The 26,251-nt window shown below is 44.4% G+C and overlaps 1 protein-coding gene across 2 annotated transcripts in view; it reads right to left on the reverse strand.

Moving 5' to 3' along the window:
* BEND5 (BEN domain containing 5) overlaps nt 1-26,251 on the reverse strand; it is a 352,434-nt gene that overhangs the window by 37,975 nt on the left and 288,208 nt on the right. For both annotated transcript variants that reach the window (XM_049879235.1, XM_049879234.1), the window contains exon 9: nt 3,821-3,917. In XM_049879235.1, coding sequence (XP_049735192.1) covers nt 3,821-3,917 — 97 coding nt within the window. The remainder of the gene's footprint in view (nt 1-3,820; nt 3,918-26,251) is intronic.

The following is a 26,251-nucleotide window of genomic DNA, read 5'->3' on the forward strand; positions in this document are numbered from 1 at the left end:
ACCACAGGACATGCTATGTCAAAGGTATGTACAAAATGTAGTTGGGAACCCAGCAGAGAGGAACATATCTCTGTCTTGAGTAGAGAACAGGAATGGTGAAACAGAGGTTGTGATATTGCAAGAAGCAAAAAGGGAACATGTTCCAGAAAGAGAGAAAAGGATGAACAAAGAAATGGAGGCATGAAAATATTCAAGCTGAAACACAGGGCATGGAGTGGTAGAAAGCAGGTGGGGGTGGAGGGGGTGCTCACACAAAGAAGGGGACGTGGTAGGAGGTGGCAAATGAAGTAACAATGCAGGCTAGGGTCTTGAATAACAAGAAGGAGAGCTGCAATATTACCTTGAAGGCAATGGGGAGCCATGGAAGGTTTTTGAGAGAAGGTATATTCTGATATGTCGTTGAGCACTTATTATATAGTGCTCAATATTGTTTATTATCTTTGCACGTGTATATGCCTTTCCCCTCCGTTAACTGGGGCTCTTGATGCGCAGGGCCTCTGTACTCTGTATGTCCCTCCTGCACTCCACACAGAGCCTGGCACGTGGTGGGCTCTAGTACATGAGCGTCGACTAGCTGGTGATCACCACCCCCACCACCAATATACAGACATCATGACCTCACCATGGAGCCAGCCCTCCCAGCCCCTCACTGAGCCTGAGCCTGCCTCACAATCAGGTCAGCCCACCGTCCACATTCGTGGCTGCCTCCCCACAGAGGCTCACCTGGCCTGCTCATTGTTCCTGTCTCATTTTTATCCCTTCTGATGGGGCATTTAGCCCTTGAGACTGTGTCACTGTGATCCAAATAAAGTGAGGTCTCAGAGCTTTAGTCACCAAGGCCATGTCTCCGAGCCCTAGCTCCCCTGCCCACATTGCTGCCCCTGCCCAGGGACCCTCCCTGAAGGGCAGCCCAGCACCCAGGGATGCCGGCAGGCTTCCGCCAGCATGTGGGTGGAAACTGACATACTGTAATTATCTACAGAGATGGGAGAAAACAAAGATTAATTTTGAGTCAAAACATATAATTTTCCTTTAAAGCCAGAGCTGCTCTTTCACTTATGCTATTTGATGCTTGGGTGAAAAATAATGCCAAAAAAAGAGAAGTATTCAAATTCCCAAATCTGAGCCTTTAATCCTCGTGGGAATTCATTTTTAAAAGGTTGATGCCCATTTTAGAGCTAAGTGGTGCTCATAGTTTGATGAGACTGAGGTGTGGGGATGTCGGTGGGGGGGAGTATTAAATTGTTTCTTAATTTAAGCATGGGTGCAGGAGTTCCTAGGTGGACAAGGGGCTAAGCAGTTGACTACTAACTGAAAGACTGATGGCTCGAACCCACCCAGAGGTGCCTCAGAAGAAAGGCCTGGTGATCTGCTTCCAAAAGGCCACAGCCTTGAAAACCCTATGAAGTAGTCCTATTCTGTACACATGGGGTTGGCATGAGTCGGAACTGACTCCATGGCAACAGGTTTGTTGTTTCGTTCTGCATTTAAGTCATCAGGGCTGTGAGCTTGTGCGGAATGAAAGGATTCTAAAGCTCAGGGCAAGGAGGTCCCATAACAATTGAAATCAGGGCCCTGAGAAATCCCCTGTATTCTTCAGTTCCGATTTTAGCACCCTCTTCTCTGCCTCTCAAAGAAATCTCCACTGACTGATGCTGAGATCTCCGGACTGGGTGTCAAAGGACCTGGACTCTGACCACCTGAGCCTGATCAGCCCCTTCTGCTTGCTGGGCCTCTATTTCCTAATCAGGCCCAGCACACTGAGGGGGATTAGGTGGTTCCCAAAGTCTCCCTGAATGTCAGCATCATTTCATTGGTCTGACAGTGTAACGTGCAAGAAAAAAGCGGTTAAGGATCAAGATACTTTTATTCAGGCTGACAGAAGACCTCAAAGAGACAATCTTCCAAATTAACTTGTAAATGAGATTGAGGAATTCTTTTGAGTTTTATAAAGCTTAACAATGTTAAGAACTTTAACCAGTCAAGAATGACTTCTGAGAATGAACTGAAACCTTTTCACTAGAGATGAGCTCCTCAAAAGTGGGGTCATGCCTTAATCATCTACTCATTTCTGCAGCCCCCTCCCCAAGGGCCTGGCAGAGAATGTTGTTTATCCTAAGTGAATGAATGAATGAATGCATACATGCATGCATGCTCAGTACGGACAAGGCACTACAAGGCACAGAGAAGAAACAGATGCGATCTTCCTGAAGAATTCCTAATCCCCAGTATGGGCGGGGCAAAGGCTCTAGCTGATTCACGAACAACCTGAGACAAGGCATAAGTCAGTGCTACAGTGTCACGCAGACTCTATGTGGAGCCAGGATGTGACTCACAGCACCACGGAATGTGGGCTCTGAGAGATCACCTAGCCCAACAAGAGAAATTAAGGACTTGCCTTAGGCCAGAATGTGCTGGTTGGAAATCTGAGACTGCAATCCAGAAGCCAGCAGATATGGAAACATCTACTGAGGACCTATTAGCTGCCAGGCACTGCACTAAGCTCGTATCCAATCTTCAAAACCATCTTTAGAGGTTCTTGTGATTATCTTCACTTTTATAGTTAGGCTTCAAGAGGCCAAGAAACTTGCATAAGATCCCACAGCTAGCATGAACCTGAGACAGAATTTGAACCCATACTGATAGTGAGAAAGGCTTCTCACTTGAAGTGGAAGTTAGCTAGACTTCAGTGTACTGGGCTTTGGAATCAAATCCTGGCTCTGCCAAACATACTCTGACTTCAGGCAATCCTCTTAATCTTTCTGAGCCTCCATTTTCTCATTTGTAAGGTGGGGAGTATAATACCTACCTCACAGACTTGTGAGGAGTTAAAAAGACCATGAACCAAAAGTGCTTCACACAATAAATAACAGGATTAATATTGTTGTTAATAACAGGGTAGGGAGGAAGCGACAGCACTGCAAAGGCCCTGAGGCAGCAAAGCACATGAGCAAGATCATGGGCAAGGTCTGTAGGAAGATAGACTGACAGGGGCAGGGAGTTGGACATCACCATGTCCAATTGGATATGAGGCTGGACCACTGAGGGAGCAGGAGATGAGGCCAAGCAGTAGGGCAGGGCGAGCGCTTTCAGATGCCTGGATGTTTCTGCTCGAATCTTCACTGGGCTTCCCACCAGTGGACATGGGAATGCCCACTGCTTTGGGCTCTAGCCTAGATGGATCTCACCTCCTGATCTTCTCTCCTCACTGGCTAAGCAAGCAGCAAGCAGCTTGCCCCAGAAGAGAAGGGCGCAGGCCCCAGAAGTGGAATTTCTCAGGAGTGTATCCTCTTCAGTCCAGACCCTTCATGTCTTGAGAAAAGGGAATGATCGTGTACTAAGGGGATATATCTACGCCTGGCACTGTGCACGGTGCTTTAACATGCATCTCACAGTAATCTTAAAATGAGTACCATTGTCCTCACTTTACAGATGAAGAAACTGACAGCTCTGAGAAGTTATGAGCCTCGGTGATATAGAAAGCCCAGAGGAGAAACTATCAGATGAAGAAGCATATGAAAATACTAAGACTAGCTTAGAACAATGACCCAACTCAGTTCCTCAGCAATCCTCCGCTCACATAAATTCTCATGTTAGACCCAGAAGTGTGACCACCCCTCACTGTCTGACCTCATGATGGTACTTTACGCTCAGAGAATACCTGTTGCACTCTTCTGATCCATATACCAATCTCTGAGGCAGGGCTGGGATTATCATTCCCATGATACAGATGAGAATCTGAGGGCCAGAGCAAGGAAGTTGCCTCTGCACACAAAGCCGTTAAGCAGGATTCAAGCCCAGACTCTGCTCTGCTACTTACCGCAGCCTTGGCATGGGAATAGCCAATTTCTCCACCATGGGGTTCAGCCGATAATAGTCCAAAAAAGTTCTTGCCACATTCCGCCCCAGCTTCATATCTGCAGGTATGTGCGTTAAGGATTAACTTTGAAAAGAGACTGACACAGAATGAAAAGAAGACTAGTAATAAAAATAGTAATACCACTCGCTGTTCTAAATTTTTGAATTCACAGTCTTTTTTGATCCTCACAAAACCTTAAATGGCAGGTACTAGTTTTTTTTTTAGTATTATTCTCATTTAACAGATGAGGAAGCTGAGGTGTACAGAAGTAACTTACCTTTTGGTCAGAAAGCTGAGAGGAGGAAGAGTCAGGCTACAGGCCTAGGTAGTCTTACCCCAAAGCCTGTGCTCATACACTGTGTCTATGGATACACTGCGTCCATTTGGAAATCACTGGGCTTCCCTGACTGACCTCAGGTACCTAAGGTTGGAGCCAGATAAACAAGACCCAAGAATAGGAGACCATTTGTTATATAGAGGCCAGGACCTCAGGGTTCAGTCATCTACTTTGGGGACTTCAGGGATAATAGGAAAGCCCTCTCACCTTCTATTACCATCCCCATTCCACTGTGAAATTCTTCTAATAATTTGATGTAGGCCTTCTTTTGGTGTTGCCCTGGGCTGGGTAAGGATTTATAGTCTATTAAAGTACAAACTCCCTTAGGATGGGGAAAGGGCCAATTCCATATGGACCACTAACACATTAGTATGAATTAATAAATAATCCCTTATTCAACAGCACAGAGTATCTGCTCTGTGCATTATATCTCACATCTTCACATCTCTGAGCCTTCACATGTGCTATTTCCTCTGCCTGAAATGCCTCTTCCTTTTCCCATCAATTCTCCAATCAGATGATATCTATTTAGTAAAGCCTACCATGATACTCCTACTGCCCCCAACCTGTGATAGGTGGTGCCCTTGTTCTATACCTCCATGGCTTCTGAAGTGACTTAATTCAAAGCACTTACACTTATCTCAGAATATTGGAATTATGTGTTTACTCACCTTAACCTTTACCCCTTCCTTCTTCCCAACTCTTAAGCTCTCATCAACTCTTCTCCCTGAGACCTCCCAACTAGCACCTGGGTTTGTCCACTTCTCTCCATCCCTTGCCATTCCTCTAGAATAGGCCAGCACAATCTTTCCTCTAGATTACTGTCATCCTGTCCTAATGGGTCTCCCTGTCACAGGCTTGTCCCCTTCTAGTATGTTTTCTGCAGTATAGCTAGTGAAGTTGTTCTAAAACATAGATCTGACCATGCCAATCAGCTCAGTAAAACCTTTCAGTGGCTCCCAGTTGCCTTCAAAGTCCAAATTTCTGAACATAATTTATAAGGCTGTTCATAGTTGGGTCCCTGATTATTTTCACAGCTTTGTGCTTGCCACCACCCACCGTCTACTCCCTTGCCCTTCAAACTCCAGCAATACTGAACTTTTGTCTCCAGAACTTTGCCCATACCATTCCATCTTTCCAGAACACCCTCCTTCCCTCCACATGCTTTATGGCACCAGCTCCTTCTCAGCCTCTAGACCTCAGTTTAGCCACCCAAGCTGGATAGGGGACCCTCCCAGGATTTTCATATAGCTGCTTTCTTCAGTTCTTCACCAACCAGACCACTTGTCACACTGTAGTGTAACTGCTTCTTCTTTTTGGTAGCCCCTTCTAGTCTGCAAGCTCTATAAGGCAGAGGCCATATCTGTCTTATTCATCACCTAGTATCCACATACTTGCCTGGCAATAAGTGTAAAATATATATTTATTGAATGAATAAATCATAATACCAAAGTCCACTGTCTTTGAGTCAGTTCCGATTCATAGCAATCCTGCAGGACAGAGTGGAACTGTCCCATGGGGTTTCCAAGGCTGTAAATCTTTACAGAAGCAGACTACCACATCTTTTTCCCATGGAGCAGCTGGTGGGCTCAAACCACTGATCTTTCAGTTAGTACCTAACACAACCACTGCACCACCAGGGCTATTATAAATCATGACAGTGAATATTTATAGAAGTGCCTTATGTATATTATTTAATCCTCACAACAATCCAGTGAAGTAGGTATACTATTGTGTCCACTTTATAGAGGGGGTAAGTGATTTCCCCCCAAATTGGGCAGCTAATAAGTGAAGGAACTGGGATCTGAACCCAAGGAGCCCTGGTGGTGCAATTGTTTAGTGCTCAGCTGCTAACGGAAAGGTCAGTGGGTTGAACTCACCCAGGAGCTGGATCATAAAAGATCTGGCAATCTGCTCCCATAAAGAGTACAGCCCAGGTAACCCAATGGGACAACTCTACTCTGTCATATAGGGTTACTATGAGTGAGAATTGACTCAACAGCATCCAGCAATAACAACGACCCTAGCTCCACGTACTTAACAACCTCCCATACTGTTTCATCATGAGAGCCTCCAGGGCATGCACCATTTGATATTTACCTCTGTGTACCTCTTACCTTAAACATGGTAGGGAACCCTCAGTCTACCGAGGGAAACAAGACTCACACCCTGACTCAGGGGCACGCGGGGTGCCATGCAGGGTAGAGGAGCAAGAACCTGATGTTGGTCTGAGAAGGCTCTCTGGATGAGAACAGTTTTAAGTTAGATTGTAAAGACAGGACAACTGGAGAGAACATTTCAGGGAGGTGACATAAAACAAGCAGCAATATAGAATTAGATCCCCCATGTATCCATCCATCCATCCATCCAGTTAACAAGTATTTTTGGAAGCCTGCAGTGTGCCAGGACCTGTGTGAAGGGAGCGCTTGGTGGGAGGAGGCTTTGGAGGGCCACAGCAGAGAAGCCAAGGTGGAGCAGGAAGAAAAGATGCAGTTGATTCCACTTGTAGCATAACGCGCAGTTGTTGCAGGCCTTCCTTTGCTGCTGCCCTGGTCTCGCTAGGGCTTCTGGGTCGCCACTCCATCCAGGGCGGTGGAACTGGGCTAGCCTTTGAGTAACAGCCAAGTGAGTTCTCATCGCCTTCTTTAAGGAGTCCCCAAGCCAGGCTTGGAGGTAGCCCAGGACATGAAAACTATCATTTATGGAGCACCTACCATGCGCCTGGTACTGTGCTAGGTGCTTTGCTTATGTACGCTTTTTAATCTTCAAAACAACCCAGTGAGGAAGGCATTTTTTAAAAATTTTTATTGTGCTTTAAGTGAAAGTTTACAAATCAAGTCAGTCTCTTATACAAAAATTTATATATACCTTGCTAGTTGCTCTCCCCCTAATGAGACAGCACACTCTTCCTCTCCACCCTGTATTTCTGTGTCCATTCAGCCAGCTTCTGATCCCCTCTGTCTTCTCATTTCCTTTCCAGAGAGGAGCTGCTCACATAGTCTCATGTGTCTACTTGATCCAAGAAACTCACTCCTCACCAGTATCATTTTCTGTCTTATAGTCCAGTCCAATCCCTGTCTGAAGAATTGGCTTTGAGACTGGTTCCTATCTTGGGTCAACTAAAGGTCTGGGGACTATGACTTCTGGGGTCCTTCTAGTCTCAGTCAGACCATTAAGTCTGGCCTTTTTAAGAGAACTTGAGGTCTGTATCCCACTGCTCTCCTGCTTAGGAAGGCATTTTTATCTCCCTTTTACTCAGAGAGGTTAAGTACCTTTTTCTAGGCCACATAAGTGGCAATAGCAGAGTCAGGACTCAAATCCAAGAACGTCTGACTCCAGAACTATGAACTTTCCACTACTCTGGGCTGTTTCTCAAGTTGAAGTCACCTTATCTGTCAGAGGCTGAGTCATCCCAGGTCAATACCTGGTATAGAAGGAAAAATACCAGACAAGTTGTTTATGACAGTGAGATGTGTGGCTGGCTTGCCACGCTGTGCTCTGGGGCTGCCATCTGCTTTCTTCTTCTGTATGTCACTGACCTTCTCTGTCCTCTTTAAAAAGTCCACATGTTGGCCTTGGGACATGGCCTCTCTGACCAGCAGACTGGAGGCACACTCACTGCCAAGGTCTGCAGAGGCAGGCTGGCTGCTTTAACCCAGTCAGTCTGTTTGAGGAGACCAAGGCACAAGTTGTATGTACTGACACTAAGAGCTGCAGGGCATAAAGGAAAAGAACGGTCCTTGTGGGGTGGGCTAAAAAGTTATAGCAGAGTCCCTGGGTGGTGCGACACACTTGATTAACACACCTGGCTGCTAACTAAAAGATTGGAGGCTTGAATCCACTCAGAGGTACCTGGAAAGAATGGCCTGGTGATCTACTTCCAAAAAATCAGCCATTGAAAACCCTGAGGAGCACAGTTCTACTCTGACACATGGGGTCAACACTAATCAGTCTACTTGACAGCAACTGGTTTTTAGGGTTTTTTTTTGTAATCAAAATCCTGCCTCTGCTGCATATCGTACATGACAGATTGTCTTTTCCAAAGGTGGCTCCGATGATATCTCACATGTTATTCTATGATATGACCTTGACACTCCTCCCATAGAGAGATGTGGTTTATGTCTCTTTCACTTGAATCTGGCTGAGCATGTGACTCACTTGTAACCAAAAGAATGTAGCAGAAGTAACACTGTGGGACTTATGAGGCTAGGTCAGAAGAGATGATTTGACTTTCACTTTGCTTGCTGAAATACTCAAGCTGGAATCTGAGCCTCCATGTACGCAGTCTCACTGCCCTGAGGCTGCCATGCTGTGAGGAAGCCCCAACAAGTCCACACAGAAGGGCTGCATGAAGAAGCCCTGAGACTACATGAAGAGAGAGATTCCCAAACAGCCCCCTGCTCCCCTAGTCCTCTGCTGTTCCAACTCCTACAACTATATCAAAGACTCCAAGCTGAACTGCCCAGTAAGGCCCTTTCCCAATTTCTGACTCACAGAAAACACGAGAGAATAGCTATTGTTTTAAGCCACTAAGTTTTGGATATATTTGTTATGCAGCAATAAAGAATGAGAACACTGTGTGTCCTTGCATAAGCTGTTACATCTCCGTGAGTCTCAGTTTCCTCCTTTGTAAAATTTGAAACTAATGCCTGCCTCACAGGGTTGTTGTGAAGTATGTGGCTATACCTAGCTGACGATTAACATATGGGTACTGAGTGAATGAATGAAGAGGAAAGAGGGAAGCCAAAACCCTTCTGCCCCAACCTGTACTGACAGCCCATCTTGAAGTAATCTTAGGAGATATCCTTGTTAATCAATCCTCTTTAAATCTACGAGGTAAAGGCTGTCCTAGTACAAGATCCCACTGTGAGATGTTGATAATTTTGGACAAGCTGTCTTTGAAAGACAGTACTTTAAAGGTGAGAGTTGTCTGGGACAACCCTTCTCTACCCTTCCCCCTCCAACCCTATTACATATTCCTCCAGCCCCAAAAGCCTCATTCCAGGTTATTTACTGCAAATGGCCCTGTTTGAGTTAAGGAATGGGATATAGACGGGGAGGAGGGGAGAGATTGATTGAACATTTTCAATTAAAATAAGCTGTCTTTGAACAAAGATTTAAGACCCAGGCAAAGAGGAGGCAATAACTCTCTTGGCTGGAATTTATCCGATATATTGCAGAATTAAGGGAGAAAAAAATTGGGGTGAAAACTTCCAACTGTTCATTGCCAACAAAAATCTCAGGATGGTGTGTAATCTGAAAATCTCATTATCCTCAGATTTTTGTATAGGTCACTGATTTGTTTCTCAGGGGTCGCGGCAGGGAATGGCTAGCTATATGGAACAGGTAGGATCAGGACTCTCAAAGCGGGGAAGCAGGAGGATTTGGGTGGAGGGCAGTAATGATGAGGAAGGTCCTCAGTAGCTAGCTGAGTCAAGCAAGCAGGTAGGGTTTCATGGGTCCAGCTGGCAGACTGGGTCAGAACCTAGGAGATCAGAGCCTGCAGTAACAGCAACGGGAGAGCAAGCGAGCACCTCACCTTCACAGACAGAGACTGATGCTGCCTCCCAAGGGTAGGCAATTCTGGGTCCTCTGGTGCGGGTTTGGGCCAGAGAGAAGTCAAAGGCCTACAGGCAGCTCTAAGACAGGGACAGAGAGGCTGGGGTTGTCTGACACTTAGACTGATTTGGTGACTTCCGAGCTGCTTTGAAATAAAGGGTGGGTGTCAGTAGCCCTGGAATCTTACGTCACGGGACCCTTCAACAGATAGTGAGGGTTTGGACGTTTACTGTTTGTTCATTCATTTATTGATTCAAACATTTGTTGGGCTCATCCCATGTGTATACTGCTATAAATAGTTACAGGGATGGGGTGAGATGTCAAGAAGAATTAGACACAAATAAAGTTTACAGTCTGGGAGGGGAAACCAACACACCCCACTGAAACCGATTATGCAGTAGGCTGTTGCACTGTCACCCTCACCAAAGCAACTGCTACCAGTATTTATTTTTACTCCAATAACGTATCATTTCTATGGTTGTTTGCCGACTGCGCCCTCCCCCTCCCCCGAGAGGTATTTCCACAGTGCGCTACGCCATGTTGCTGGAAAAAAAATGAGCACAGCGCACTTATGAAAATATTTCACTGGGCGGGGAGTGCGGTTGGCCAACAAAAGTGGAAAGCGTGCATTATTTGCGTAAAAATATAGTATTTTCTTAGAGCCTATTCTCTGCTATGTACAGTGTGGTTGTTACTGCCAGTCCTCACCACAACCCTGCACGGTGAAAGGACAATTCTACACGTGTTTTATAGATGAGGAAACTGAAAATCAGAGACTTTACATAATGAACCCAGGGTCTCATGGCTTGATAGCAGTAGAGGTAGCATATGAACCAAGAGTGTCTTTCAACAACGTGCAAATTGTTAAAAATCTCTCTTGCGTGTAATAACAGATTCAAACACAAAATTCTGTGGTCATGAAGAAGATGATTTAATTCTAAATGAAAGAACCGTGAAAGACTTCATAGATGTGAGTGCACAGCAAAGCTTCAAAGGACAAACATGAATCTGAAAGGGGAGCTCTTGCTAAATCCAGCCCAATTCCACAACTGTGGATGATAATCAACCTTGGGAACAAGTCTGCCCAGGTGGGAGTCAGGAACGCCTCCTCGGCACAGGGCAGTTTCCTGCTTAAGGGTCACCACATCTCAACCAGCACCCACAGAGGGGTGGAATCTCGCACACATTCTCTGGCCTGGCGTGAAGCCTTGGTGTCCTGTCCTGCTCCTTTCCTCATGGGCCTGTCTCTGAAGTCATCGCCCCACTTCTCAGTCCCCGATGCTCTTCCAGAACCTCCAGTGAGATCACCTGGCCAGCCCTGCTCTGAAGGGGCTGAGGCCCTTTCCCACTCTTTAGATGCAATGTTTCACCTCCTCTTTTCCCACAGCTTTGTGCTAGAGGCAGGTGTAATTATTACCCACATTTTGCTGATGAGAAATCGAAAGCGACTTGTCCAATGAGGCACATCAAGTTTTGGCACAAGGAGGATTGTTAGTTTGTTCATTCATTCACTCATTCAATCATGTATTAAGTGCCTTATATGTGCTGGGCTCTGTTCTAGGAGCTGGGATACAATGGAGAGAAAAACAGACAGTGTCCCTCTCTTCATGAAGGTCTTTCCTTGCCATCAAACTGCCTCCAAATAAGAAAACTGAAGTCCTACTTGCACTCTGTTTGGAAACCCCCATCCGAATTCTTTCTCTGCCCATACTCCTACCACTGCCAGCAACAGACGATCATCATTAAAAGGGAAAGATTAATCCTCCAGAGGGATTGGCCAAGGAAAGCGATTTCTCTTTGGTAGGGCTGACAGCACTGCTGGGATATTAAGAGGCACCTGTCTCAGAGCCTCTAGGTAAAGCCAGAAGAACAATGCGACATTGAAATATCTTTTGGTTCTGCCTCCCTCACCAGTCTTCCCACGGTGTCGGACAGGTGCATGACTAAACAGATGAATCCCTTTCTCAAGTGCAGTGTGGAGGCTGCAGATGTAATTGCAGTCTTTTCCAATCCAGGCAAGTCCTGAGGCGCCCCTGAGGTAAGAAGGTCTGTGAAAGAGTGAGGGAGGGAGAGAGAGTCAGGGAGAGATAGCGTAAGAGAGGGTGAAACAAAGAGAAATAGGCAGAGAGGCAGAGACCTAAATAGAAAGAGGTGTAAACAGACAGGAAGATGCAGAGGGAAACTGATTAAGATGAAGCAGGAAGATAAGGAAAGAAAGAATCAGAGGTGCTGATAGAGACTCAAACATGGAAATTGGAGAGGAATAGTGAGAGGCTGAGAAAGAGAAAAAGGGGCAAATGATAGAAAAAGGAGAGAATCGAACTCAGAGACAGAGAGACAGATATATGGATGACAGAAGAGAGAGACAGTAAATGAGATTGCCCCCCTCCAAAAAAAAACCCCAGTTGCTGTTGAGTCATTTCTAATCCATGGCAACCCCATGTGTTTCAGAGTAAATGCTCTATAGGGTTTTCAAGGCTGTGACCTTTTGGGAGCAGATTGCCAGGCCTTTCTTCCAAGGCACCAGTGGCTACCCACCTGTGGCTACCTTTTGGTTAGTAAATGGGTTAGTAGTTGAGTGCTTAACCATTTGCACCACCCAGGGACTCTAAAGAAACACAATAAAACTGAAATAGAGACAGAAACAGTGAGAGAGGCAGAGAGAAGGAAGGGAGGCCTCTTATTTGCTATGTGAAATGAAATTCGAAAGGGTCGGTATTTTCTGAGAAGTTCACTTCAGGTGGGAGGCTGAAGATGACTGCATATGTATAAACGGTGGGGAGGGTGTCTAAATCATTAAAGAGCGGAGAAAAGTTTGGGATAACTATGAGGCTCTGTATCAGTTTCACATTGCTGCTGTAACAAATTACCACAAACCTGGTGGCTTAAAACAAGAGAAATTTATTCTCTCACAGTAGTGGAGGCCAGAAGTCTGAAATTAGTTTCACTGGACCAAAATCAAGGTGTCAAAAGGGCCACACTCCCTCCAGAGGCTCTAGAGGAGAAAGGGTTCCCTGACTTTTCCAGCTCCTGGTGGCTGCCAGCATTCCTGAGCTTGGGTCCACATCATTTCAGTCTCTGCTTCTGTGGTCACATTGCCTCCTCCTTTTTTGTGTGTGTCCAGCCTTCCTCAGGGCTTCCTTTTATGAGGACACATGTGATTGCATTTAAGGTCCACCCTTATAATCCAGGATAATCTCATCTCAAATCCTTCACCTGATAACATTTGCAAAGACCCTGTTCCCATATCAGGTAAAATATATAGGTTCCAGGAATTAAGACCTGGATATCTTGGGGGATCATTATTCAGGCTACCACAGGTTCCCTCAGAATTCAGCTGCTTAGCTAGGAGGAAGATGCTGAAGGGAAAGTCATAGATGGAGTTCTGGCTCTGTCAGACACCTTGCCGAATGCTCCACCAGCACCACCCCACTTCACCCTCAGTATCACTAGGAGAGTCTCAATACCATCTATACAAGCAGCAAATGGATTTACCAGGATTTGGACCCAGGTTTGTTTAACTCCAGAGTCCTTTTTATTTGCATTGTTTGCTGCCTCTCAAGGCCAGGAAATATCTGCTCTGGACCAAGTGCTGTCTCTTTTATCTCTTCAATATACAGAAAATTTGCCCCTCCCCTTTTCCCACTGCTATTCCTTTAGTTCAGACCCTTATCTCTTATCTGAACTATTGCTTCACCCTAATTGCTCTTCTTGCCTTCAGCCTCTCCCCACTATTGCTGAGAGTGATGTTCTCACAATTGCTAGTCTTGTCACTTCCTGGCTTACAACCCTGTATTGACTCCCTGTTACCTGTAGGTTAAGATCTAAGCTCTTTAACCTGGCTTAATGGCCTTTATGTAAGCAGGCCTAAACTTCCTCTCCTGACAGTGTATCCTGTTGTGAATCTGTTAGAATGTGGGATTTAGAGTCTGAGAAGCATAGGTGTTAATCTTGGTTCATACATGTTTAGCTATGTGACCTTGGGTAGTTTTTATCTTCTCAGTTTCCTCATCTCTGAAACAGGGATAAAACTACTCCCTTCACAGGATTATTGTGTGGATTGTTGTGGCTTTTAGCCGCCGTCTAGTTGGTCCTCGACTCATGGTGACCCTGTGCACAATAGAACAAAATGCTGTCTGGTCCTGCGCCTCCCCATGATCAGTGTGGATAGGACCTTTGTGATTCATGGCGTTTTCACTGGTTAATTTCTGGAAGTAGGCTGAAACCTGTTCAACATAATAGCAACACACAAACTTCTACTGACAGACGGTGGTGGCTGTGCATGAGGCACACTGGCCGGAAATCAAACCCAGGTTTTCCTCACGGGAGGCAAGAATTCTACCACTGAACTACCAAGCCCCTTTCCCTCATTGTGCTGATTAGAAACTATATATCCAAAGCACTCGGCAGAATCCTGGCATAGAGTAGTTCTTCTTATTATCATTGTTATTTATGAACCTGTCTTTCCCAACAAACTGTGAGCTCTTCAAGGACAAGACTATGCCGTGTTCAAATTTTGTATCCAGAGCCATTCAGCACACTATAGACAGGAAAAAATCAAGAGATAAAGGGAGGGAAGGAGAAAGAGAGGAATAGACAGAAGGAGGGAGAGAAGAAATTGTTTTTAAAATTCTGTGTTTTCTAAAATAGATGTTCAGAGATAAGACTTCGCAAGACCGTACCATGTTCTGTGCCTTAGTTTCCTCACCTGTAAAATAGGCCAGAGGTTGAATGAGATGAACTCTAGTTCTAATTCTCACACACTCTCTGCTCTGTTCTAAGAGAAGAGTTTTCCTGGAGCAGGGATTATCCTTTCTGGCCAAGCAGATGAGGGCCAGCCTAATCAGGCATGAAGGTGGTGCCACCACTCCAATGGGGGAGTTGGAAGAGAAGTCAGGCTAGAGCGTGGCTGGCCTAGAACAGATAGAGATTTGACCTCAGAGATAACTGTGCCTAATTCTGGATGGGATGACATTGGGGCAATTTTGGGCTTCAGACCACATTAGGTAGGCTGTTGTCATTCATTCATTATTTGTTACTTATTTATTCATTCAACAGATACTTATTTTCATGAATTGAATTGTGTCCCCCCAAAATATGTGTATCAATTTGGCTAGGCCATGATTCCCAGTATTTTGTGATTATCTGCCATTTTGTCATCTGATGTGATTTTCCTATGTGTTGTAAATCCTCTCTCTATGATGTTAATGAGGAGGATAGGCAGTTATGTTAATGAAGCAGGACTCACTTTAGGAGATTGGATTGAGTCTTGAGCCAATTTCTTTTGGGAAATAAAAAGAGAAGCAAGCAGAGAGACAGGGGGACCTCACACCGCCAAGAAAGCAGTGCTGGGAGCAGAGTGTGTCCTTTGGACCGGGGGTCCCTGCACGGAGAAACTTGTAGTCTAGGGGAAAATTGATGACAAGGACCTTCCTCCAGAGCTGACAGAGAAAGCCTTCCCCTGGAGCTGATGCCTGGAATTTGGACTTTTAGCCTAATAGACTGTGGAAGAATAAACTTCCATGTGTTAAAGCCATCCACTTGTGGTATTTCTGTTACAGCAGCACTAGATAACTAAGACATTTACTTAAAAAACCTCCTGTGTGCTGAGGTGTAATAGGCATAAATGGGCATATGGTGCAAACAAAACAGGGATTGTCCTGCCTTCAAGCTGCTTATGGTCCAGGCCCTATTAATGTGTTGAGACAGATAATTCTGTGTTGTGGGGGGCTGTCCTGTCCATTGTAGATATCTACCAGCATCCCTGTTCCTCCAGTAGCAACTCCCTTCCCCAGCTGTGACAATCAAAAATGTCTCCAGACATTTCTAAGCATCCCTTGAGGGACAAACTCATCCCTGGTTGAGAACCACTGGTCTAGGGGTTACACAGTATGTGGTGGAGGTGCAGCAGGTGAAATGAGAGAGGTTGGCAGGAGCTTGACTTGGAGAGGGTCTCGGCTTCCTACCAGGAAAAAGTAATCCCTGAATGGGTCCTTGGAGATGAGGGAAAGGGAAAGAGATCTACCCTTGCTGGCTGTATTAACCTCATAGGATGATTATCCAACTCCTCCCAGGCAATCACTTTGGCAGGGAAAAGTGGTCTCCCTCTATCTCCAGCATACCTTAATCTCTGAGATGCTTCTCCCTTCCCCATTTGTCCTGGATTCCTGGTATTTAAAGCCCATCTGCCTGTCTCAGACCCACTTCTCACTCAAGAGGGAAATAAATCTCTCTCTCCAGTTCCCACACTATTGCTTGCCTCCTGTCTCCCTCGCACAACTCCCCCCTTCCACTCTAGGCACCAGCAATTTCCCAGCAGTGCCTCCCTTTTACCACTGACTGTTTTTGTTGTTGTTGTTGTTGTTGACCACGGCTCTGGAAAGTGGCTCTTGAAATCGGCTGACTTTGATGCAGCTCAGCCTGAGAGGAGGCACTGCCTTTTGGACAGATGCTCAGTCCCTGCTTGTCTTATATGTACTTTTAGAAGCTTCAACTGATGCACAGTAAAAACAAAACCAAAGACCAGAGTAAATATTTGCCCAGTAGCATTTTGGAGCAGGCAGGGTGAGGAGAGGGAAGAGAGGTGTAATGAGCCAGAGGAGATCTGACCGGTACTGGCTTCTGGCCTCAGCACTGCTTCAGGTGGTTGCAAGGCCTTGCACGGGGCAAGTCTCCTCTGTAAATCCAGGGAAGGCTTGGCTTGCAGATATTTCAATATGTCCCTACCTGGGACAGTTAGGGAGTTCCTGAACCTTCTGATAGTACAGGCAGAATTTTATGTGTATATGTGAGTTTTCTGGGAAGAGCATTCATAATTTTCTACAGTTTTCAAAGGAGCCTGCATCCTCCAAAATGTTGAGTCCCTGCCCTAGGTCTGTGGATGGAATAATTGAGTTTATCACCACTTTCCTGGTAATATTTCTTCTTTCATTTTCCTGACTCATTCCCTTTTTATATCCTGACTCTTCTGAGATTACTGAGAATCCAGCAGTGCTGGGGGATAAATCAAGCTAGATTTGGAATGGAATGAACAATATGCAGAATTGATCCCAAGTGCACGTGCATTAACTTAACTACAGAACTTCCAAGTCTTGGTGACCCCAGTCTTCTGAAGGGGTCAAAGAACAGTTCAGCAATGGTAGTTCATAGGAAGTGACTGTAAAAATCAGCTGGTGTCTGGGCCATTCTGGCTGAGAACTGGAGGTCAATCTTTGGCTGAGGAGCATCAAAAGCTGGGCTCAGATCTTAAAAGGCCCACTGCAGGGTTTGTTGAAGGGACAGAATATAGGGCCCCTGATCTTTAAGAGAAGTCCAATTCTCCTGTTTCTGTATCTTCACTCTTGACCAAGTCTGAATCTGAAGTACTTAGGTGGATTAATAGAAAGAGCAATATGAGTCAGGAGATCTACATTTGAGTGTCAGCCTTCACTGCTTTGCTGTATGACTGTGGACAGGTCACTTACCCCTTCCTGAGCTTTGGTGTACCCATTTGTATAAAAATGAAGAATTTGGCTTACAAGCAGCAGTCAAGAAATCAAACGACATGACATCTTGGATTGAGCAAATCTGCTGCAAAAGACCTCTCTCAGGTGTTAAAAAGCAAAGATGTCACTTTGAGGACTAACGTGCGCCTGACCCAAGCCGTGGTATTTTCGATTGTCTCATATGCATTTGAAAGTTGAACAATGAATAAGGAAGACCAGAGAAGAATTGAGCCTTTGAATTATGATGTTGGTGAAGAATACTTACTATACCATGGACTGCCAGAAGAACAAACAAATCTGTCTTGGAAGAAGTACAGCCAAGAATGCTCCTTAGACTTCACCTCATGTTCTTTGGATGTGTTATTAGGAGGGAACAGTCCCTGGAGAAGGACATCATGCTTGGTAAAGTAGAGGATGAGCAAAAAAGAGGGAGACGCTCAACAAGATAGACTGATACTGTGTCAATCCATCTTGTTGAGGGTCTTCCTCTTTTTTGCTGACCCTCGACTTTACCAGGGAATAAAGAAGTGGCTCTTTTATTATGTGATAATCCCTTATTATTTAACTTTCTTTAAAATGAATTTATTCAGTTGTTAAATATTTATTAAATATTTGTGCTGTGTAAGGCATAGTGCCAACTGCTGTGGATTCAGAGATGAGAAATCAGGGTTTATGACCTTAAGCATCACTTGAAGAAGACCAAAACCAAAACCCACTGCCACTGAGTCAATTCTGACTCACAAAGACACTCTATGACAGAGTAGAACTGCCCCGTAGAGTTTCCAAGGAGCACCTGGTGGATTTGAACTGCCGACCTTTTGGTTAGCAGCCATAGTTCTTAACTACTACCCCACCAGGGCTTCCTTGAAGAAGGTAGGTAAATAAAAATTGCATTGTAGAGGAACGACTATTATGGCAGATGGAAGTAAATAAGGCAAGTAGGGGCACAGAAAAGGGAATTTAAACCTGAAGGGATCCTGAAGGGCTTCTCAGAGGAGGTGCCTCTTGAGTGGAATTGGTGCGGTTGTCTTTCTTTCTTTTTTTTGAGATGAGTCTTCATTAAACAATTTATTCAACAAATAATTGAGAATCTACTATGTACCAAGTACTTTTCTACATGCTGGAATATAACCATGCAAAAAAATAATCAGGTGTCTACTCCCATGGAGCTCATGTTATAGTAAGGGAAGATAGGTAAGTAAATGTACAATAAGGTTGCAATCTGGGGGACTTGAAGGAAAATGGGTATGAATACACTTTCTCTCAAACTTTTCCTTGCGTCTCCATTTCCACTCTCCCATACTCTGGCTAGCTGTCGTCTATCTGATTGCCTCTTCCCTTCCCTTTGCTAACTAGGATCTACTCTCTGTCAGGATAAAACATGCCTGTTCCACATCTCACTCAATCCTGTCCTATTTTAGTAACAATAAGTCCTATTACATCCCATGCAATCATTTATCCTTTGATCAACAGGATTTCTTAAGCCATTTATGTGCCACTGTGATGTGCCCTCCTGTGGCAGGGTCTCTGCTGGAAAGGGTCTCCTATCTCCTGCCTCATTGTCTCTAGTTAACTCCTGCTCATTCTTCAGACCTCCATTCAACCACCATTGTCTCAAGGAAGCCTCCCCTGACCTCCTGGCCAGTGTGGTGCCCACCATTACAAACCCCCCTGGAACCTCATGCACTCCTTCATAGTCCTCTCACAGTTGATAAGTTTATACTTGTGTGTCTCTTCTACACGTGTATGTCTCTTCTACCAGACTATTAAATTCTGTGGTTGCAAAGACAATATCTGTTTTGTTCACTGTTATTTCCCCTGTGCCTAGCAGAGTGACTGACACATTCAGTGTTTAATTATTTTCTGAGTGAAATAATGAATGGTGCTAACGGTGGGAATTTGGAGGGTAATTTGGCTCCTCCTTCTCCCTGGGCCAAGGTTATCTCAGGACTTCATTGAAAAGAGAAAGGGAGGTCAATTCCTAGCAGTTAATGGAGAATACAATTGTGAAAAGAGAAATGCTGTGAGATGCAGGATTGGGTGGGAGGAAGGCCAAAAGCAAACATCACAAGCTCCAGAAGCTAAAGTGGCCTTGTTCTACCTCTCTTGCTCCTTAAAAATAGGGAAAAGTCCATCAAAGCTAGGGACTCTGAAAGAGGGACTGTCCGATGAAGAAGAGAAGAAGGACAATCTGAAGTACCATCTGGGAGGCATTTCCATGGAGCCTCAAGTAAAGCAGCGTCTGTCTCTTGGATGCAAAAAAGGTTTTGGGGGAGAAATGATGACCTTCTAGTCCTATTGAGGTGAATCCTAGGGTAAAGGGGTGATGTCCCTTTGACAGCTGGTTAGTTGTAGGTAGGGATCGAACCCAACTGAGTAAGACTGGGACTCTAGGGATGCGGGCTCCTTCTTGAACCACAGGCTCTAGGGACAATGCCCTACTTAGGCCTAGTGGGGGACCCTGGTCCTGTATCTAAACCCATTGCTATCAAGTCGGTTCCAACTCATAGGAACCCTATAAGACAGAGTAGAACTGCCCCATAGCAATTCCAATGCTGTAATCTTTATGGAAACAGACTGCCACATCTTTCTCCTGCAGAGCGGCTAGTGGGTTTGAACCACTGACATTTTTTGGTTAGCAGCTGAGCACTTAATCACTGTGCCACCAGGACTCCCTGTTCTGTACCTAGAGGGGACAAAAAAGGAGATGGGCCAGGGGTCAGCAGACACAGCTTGGTGCTAGTCCTGAATTGGCTCCCACCAGATATGGGACTGCACTCATAGCACCCAAAACCCTACTGATTGTTTGCACATATGTCTTACCCATTCAACCCTGAGTTCTTGGAGGGCAGAGCCCCCATCTGCCTCATCCTCGTTTCCCCACAGCCTAGTATAATACCCCCAAAGGATGTTTGTAGAAAGAATAATAAATAAATAAACATTAGACAAGTGGTTAACCCCCTTAAATCTCAGGTAAAATGGGAATAGCCATAGCTAGTAACTAGAGTATCGAAAAGATTAAATGACCCAGTATGGAGCCTCAGCTGGAGCCCTGGTGGTGCAGTGGTTAAGTGCTTGGCTTCTAACCAAAAGGTTGGGAGTTTGAACCCACCAGCCACTGCATGGGAGAAAAATGTGGCCGTCTGCTTCTGTAAAGATGTATGGCCTTGGAAATCCTATAGGGCAGTTCCATACTAACCTGCAGGGTCACTATGAGTCAGAATCAGTCTGACAGCAGTGTATTTTTGGTTTTATTCAGTCTCACATAAAGTAGGTACTCAAAAATACTTTGTCCTCTTTTTTTGCCTTTAACCCACCAGTCCTAACCTCAAATACTCCCTGAACTTTACTGGTGTTCACATCTTGTAAACTGAACTTGACGGTGCACCAGTGGTTCAGGGAATCATAAAATATCAGAGCAGGAGAGAACCAATAATGACCATCTGTTTTGTTTTCTCGCTTATAACCTTCTTCTCTTTTCACAATACCCCAGTTTTCCATATTGAACCCCCACTCTCAGTCCCCATGGCTCAGGAGGTGCTGACTCTACCCCAGGCCTTGGATGGAAATAGAGTCAACCCTGACCTAGTCAATCAGAACACTGAGTTCCTCTTGCCACAGTGATAAGTATGGCATAGGGCCCAAGGAGACTCAATTCTGGGACTTGTGAGAAGGACAATCACCCTTACTGCTGAGAGGAGAGGATATCTACCCAGAACACTGGCAGCCGTCTTGCTTACATGAGAGAAGAGCCTGTCAGAGAATGGAGCCAATACTCAGGACACTGAGCTGAGTGATAGAAGGATGGTGAGCTTGAGACTACATCCTGATGTCATCATTTGAGTCCCTAGACCACCTCTGCCTAAAACCATTATACCTGTAGACATTAAGGTTTTGTGAGCCAATTAATTCTCTTTTATACCTAAGTCAGTTTGAGTTGGGTTTTCCGTCACTTGCAACCAAAGGAATTTTGACTAATACAAGTCCTTGAGGTTTATCTCATCAAAACTCTTAATTTGTCAGATGAGGAAGAGATTTGCAAAAATCACATGGACAGTTTTTACACACAATCAACTTTCTAAATAAGTATATTGCCTCAATTATTTTTATCTTTCCTGCTGACCAGAACAGGAGCAGGTTGTCCTTCTGCCTGGATACGGTCATAAAATATTGATTTTGGTCACAGAATGCCTAACCTTTCTCCAAAGGAGAGAATTTTTTAATTCAAGTCCTTGGGAACCAGTTCCGTTTTGCATTACAATGTTTTTATCCCCTAAGCAGAACTGCTGATGACTGTCCTTTCTCTTCCACACAGTGTAATCAACAGCAATTAATTCTAATCACAAGGAGACAGCAAGAATGAACAGAGCAGTAATTGGATGGAAGTAATCAGGATCTCCATTAGCCCGCAGTTGGTACCTGTATGCAGGCAAACATAAGCAGCCATATGTATGCCCACACACACACACACAATCAACCAGGGCATAAGAAGAGAGCATAGGATAAGCATGCTGTCTTGTCAGCATGGTGTAGTGGAAAAATCAAGGACTTTGGAGTCACAGAGATTCTACCACTAACTAGTTTCATAAACTTAGCTTTCTCATTTGTAAAACGGGAATAACACATACCTACTTCAAAGTGGTTTAGAAGATTAAATAAGAATATTGTCTATAAAGCACTTTTCACTGGTCTATAGCAGGAACTCAATAAGCATTTCACAGCCGTTCTCTTTCCTTCCACATCAAACACCTTTTGTGACTTGCAGAGAATAAAGGCCTAATGTGATCTGACATTTTAGATCTTTGAAGCTTCTTGATCCAGCCTAACCAACTTGATAAGTCTCCCGCAGACCCTCCTTTCACTCCTCTACCTTTTCCCTCCCCCAATCAACTCTAACATACACGTATACGTACACGTTACCTTGCGTTACAATATTTATGTGAGTATCTTATGTTCCTCATCACTTCAAATTCCTTCATTCAATCATTCAACCAGCTCTCCTTGAGCAAGTATATACTGGGCTCTACAGATACTGACAAGAATCAGATCTTGAGGACTCATGGTTCAGACCAGACTTTTAGGGTAGCAACTGTCTCTCACTCATCTTTCTATAACCAGACCTTGGGCCATAGTAAGTGATCCTTCCATATTTGATAACAGCAGTGGGTTGCCCAGGAGAAGACATTGGCTGGGACACTGGTGGGTTTTGTGTTGTTACACAAAGACAGTGAGTTTCTTGGGGTCGGGCACTAGGTATCCCTGAGTTTTTTGAGGGAAAGGATTTGGGATTAGAGTAAGGAAGCTAGGGTTATTAGCCCTGCCCCTAGATTATGTCATACTGGATACACTCAAACCCAAGAAGCCTGATTAGCTAGGACTTGGTGCCCAGGGATATATATGGCTTTAGAAATATACCTGTAAAAATGACTATATGACCTCTGTGGCCTGGGATTAGGCCCATCTCTGCCACCAGTTTTCATAGTTATGTTGGGCAAGTCATTTACTCTTTCTGGGTATCAATTTAAACCAAAACCCAAACCAACTGCTGTCAAGTTGATTCCAACTCACAACCACCCTATTAGCCATCTCAGTTTTATTTAGCCAACAATTATGAAAACCTAAGGTGTTTCCAGCACTGTGCCTAGTCCAGGAGGTACAGAGATAAGTCAGATGTGATTAGCTCCTTTGAAGGGCTCATGGTCTAGTAGATATTATGAAAAGGGACATCAAAGAGAGATGCTTTAACATTTCTGTATTGTGTTGTTCTTTGTTTTTACACTGGAAGAAGGTTCCTCATTGTCTTCAGGATAAATTCCCAAGCTTATCTATCTGACACCAAGGCTTTTCACGATCTGGCTCCTGCCTACCTGTCTAGTTTCTCTTCCATGCTGACCCTGTGCTCTGGCCATCCTGTAGTGCTGGCCCTTCTGCTCCATTATAATTCCTGTCTTTGCTCATATGATGTCCTTCTAATGTTCTCTACCTGCTAAGTTTCTGATCATCGTCAAAATAAAGTAATAAGTGCCAAAAATAGAGGTGTTATGGACTGAATTGGGCCCCCTCCCCACTACCCGCACCCCTGCCAAATTTATGTTGAAGTAAACTTTGAATGTGACCTGTGAATATAACCTTGTTTGGAAATATGGCCTTTGAAGACTTTACCATGAGGCCATATTGGAGTAGGATGGGCCCAAAATCAATCTGAGTGATGTTCTATAAAAGAGAAAAGAGACACAGAGAGACACACAGAAGAAAGATGGACTGTGACCACAGAGTTATGCTATAGCTACAAGCCAAGGAATGCCTGGGGCTACCAAAAGCTAAGAGAAACAAGAAAGGATCCTCCTCTAGAGACTTCAGAGAAAACATGGCCCTGCTGACACCCCGAGTTCAGACTAGTAGTCTTCATAACTGTGAGACAATAAATTTCTGTTGTTTAAAGCCATCTACTTTATGGTACTTTGCTATGGCAGTCCTAGGAAATTAGTTTAAGAGGTGTGCACAGAAGGTGCATCACACTTGTAAGGTGGGAACAGTTCTAAATATTAGGGTTTTAACAAAGCTTTTTCTTCCTTCCTTTCCTTTCTTTCTTCTATTAAAGGGGCAATTGGATTAGATTGATTCTACCAACCGCTTCAAAAAAGAGTAACCACTTGTTAATCTTTGTACTTGGACTTTGGAACCCATGATTAAACTGTCAGAGCTGTGCCTCTCCTCATGGTATATGAAAAAGTCCAAGAAACCAATTAACCAGATTTCAGGGTGTGGGCTTGCCTTCTTAAAGAAAGTTACCTATATTTAAACTTTCTTCCAATGGTGAATGAAATGTAAAGTTTCCTCAACCATATCCAACCCTCCCCTTCCTAGATTTCTGTTCCTGCTCTTGGTTATAATTTGCTCCCTAAAAAAAAAAAAAAGGGTCTAAGTTACGGGAAAGGGCAGTCTCATAGAACTCTGTCATATCAAGCTAACAGGACCCTCAGAGATGATCACTTAAGCCTCTTACTTCAGAGCAGTGAGATGCTCTTCCATGCTTCTGGGCTTTGAAGGCCCTTTGAAATGCCTTCTCTTTCCTCCCACTCTTATTTCTCCTCTTGGTGAATGCTTAATCACCCCTGCAAACCCATATCAAAACCTTCCCATTTAGGAAGCCTTCCCAGACTCCCAAAGGTTGAATTGGTTGCTCTGTCCTCTGTGTTCCCACAGAATTCTGTATCTGTCTTTCCTTAGGCTTTAAGCACTTTGTTTTATAATCTAAGCCAGATCAAAAGGCAGGCTAGGTAGGCCGGGTACCAGGTACCATCCATAATGAAATGGTAAAGCATCAATGGAAATACAACAAGCTGGGGAAGGTTATATTTATCAGAACTCAAGAGAAGTGAAGTAGCTTTTGCTCAAGTCGTTCAGCTACAATGCAGCCAAGCTGGGATTTAAATCTAAGTCTAAACACAAAATCAGTTCTCTTGTTGGTTATTCATTCAATGATATGCGTTAAATGCTAACCATGTGCCAGGCACTGTGCTAGGCACTGGGGATACAGAGCATCCTCAAACACGGGTGTCCATGGTCATGACAGGTAGTGGTAGAGTAGGGCTAAATCCCTTAGGTTGGTCTCTGGTCTCCAGGTCTGAGGCTCTCCTGTCCTACTGTGTGATTTCATCACTGGGGAAGCTCCACAGTGACTTTCCCAGCCTTTCCTTCTCCCCAAGAGTAGACAAGACACTTGCTCAGAACAGCCCCTTCTCCTGCCCTCAAATTTCTGGCTGTGCCCACTGTGAAAAGATAGCCAAGGCTGCTGCCAAGTTCATTAATAATTTTGGCTTTCTGGAGGAAAGAGTTGAATTGCTTTGCTCTTCAAATATCAAAACATCCAATTAACACAGCTAATTAGCATCACTAGCAGCAGTCAAAAGAATGGCAATTTAGAGGCAGGATTTCAAAGGTTTTCTAGTTGTAGGCCAAGGCAACCCATCTCTTGCTAATGACAAGAGTTCCTCACTTAGGCAATTCTATAGCAGCCATCAATTAGGCACCAGACAGAGACGGGCCTCATCTCTAAGTCATTTGTCTAATCAGAACCAAGCATAGAGAGAAAGAGACAGAAGAAAGGGGGTAGGGGAGTAGGGAGAGTGTGTTAGAACAGAGGGAAAGAAACAGAGGCAGACAGAGACAGAGACAAAACTAAGATGGAGTGAAGGAGCCAGAGAGAGAAAGTTAGAAAAAGAGAGAAACACAGAGAAGGAGAGATACAGGAGAAAGAGCACATAAAGACAGTAATTTTCAGAGAGAGGCAGACAGACACAGAGTGAGAGACAGACAGACAGAAAAGCTGACTAACAGATAGACAATCAGATAGGCACAGAAAAAAAAGAAATAAATTTCTTAAAACACACAGAAAACATATGACAAAACTTTCTTACCAGCAGTAGCTTTGGGAAAGTAGGTGATGACTGGGAAGCTTTAGAGTTGTTATCTTTAAAATCAGGCTTAGCCGTGACAGTCCAAATTAAAATTTGTCAAAGCTTAGCTGCTACAACTAAGAATTAAACATAATTTTAATCAGCAAGAAAATGGTTTGCAAAAAGAGAGTGACAGAAAAGTGGGACTTATCATCTCTGAGATCATAATAGCTAAAGGGGATTCGAGGGACTGAAGTGCAATATAGGACTTTAGAAAACGTATAAAATAGAGTCAGTTCAGTTATATGCCCTCTCGTGACCTAAATTCAGTTAAGGAGGGGGCAGGAATATCTGAAAATAGTTGTGTTTGTCCTGGATACTCTGCAATGAACTCAGGTTTCAATGAGAAAGGGCCCATAAGAATAGCTAGACTTTCCCAAAGCTACTGGTTGTAGGAAAGTTTTGTCATATCTTTTCTGTATGTTTTAAGAAATTTATTTCTTTTTCTCTACGTCTATTTGATTGTCTATCTTTAAGTCACCTTTTCTGACTCGCTCTCTCTCTCTCTCCATTCTACCAGAAGTGGGCTTCTATTCCATCTGTGGTGTTCTCT

This window comes from Elephas maximus, chromosome 3 (assembly GCF_024166365.1).
Source record: "Elephas maximus indicus isolate mEleMax1 chromosome 3, mEleMax1 primary haplotype, whole genome shotgun sequence".
Taxonomy (NCBI): Eukaryota; Metazoa; Chordata; class Mammalia; order Proboscidea; family Elephantidae; genus Elephas; species Elephas maximus.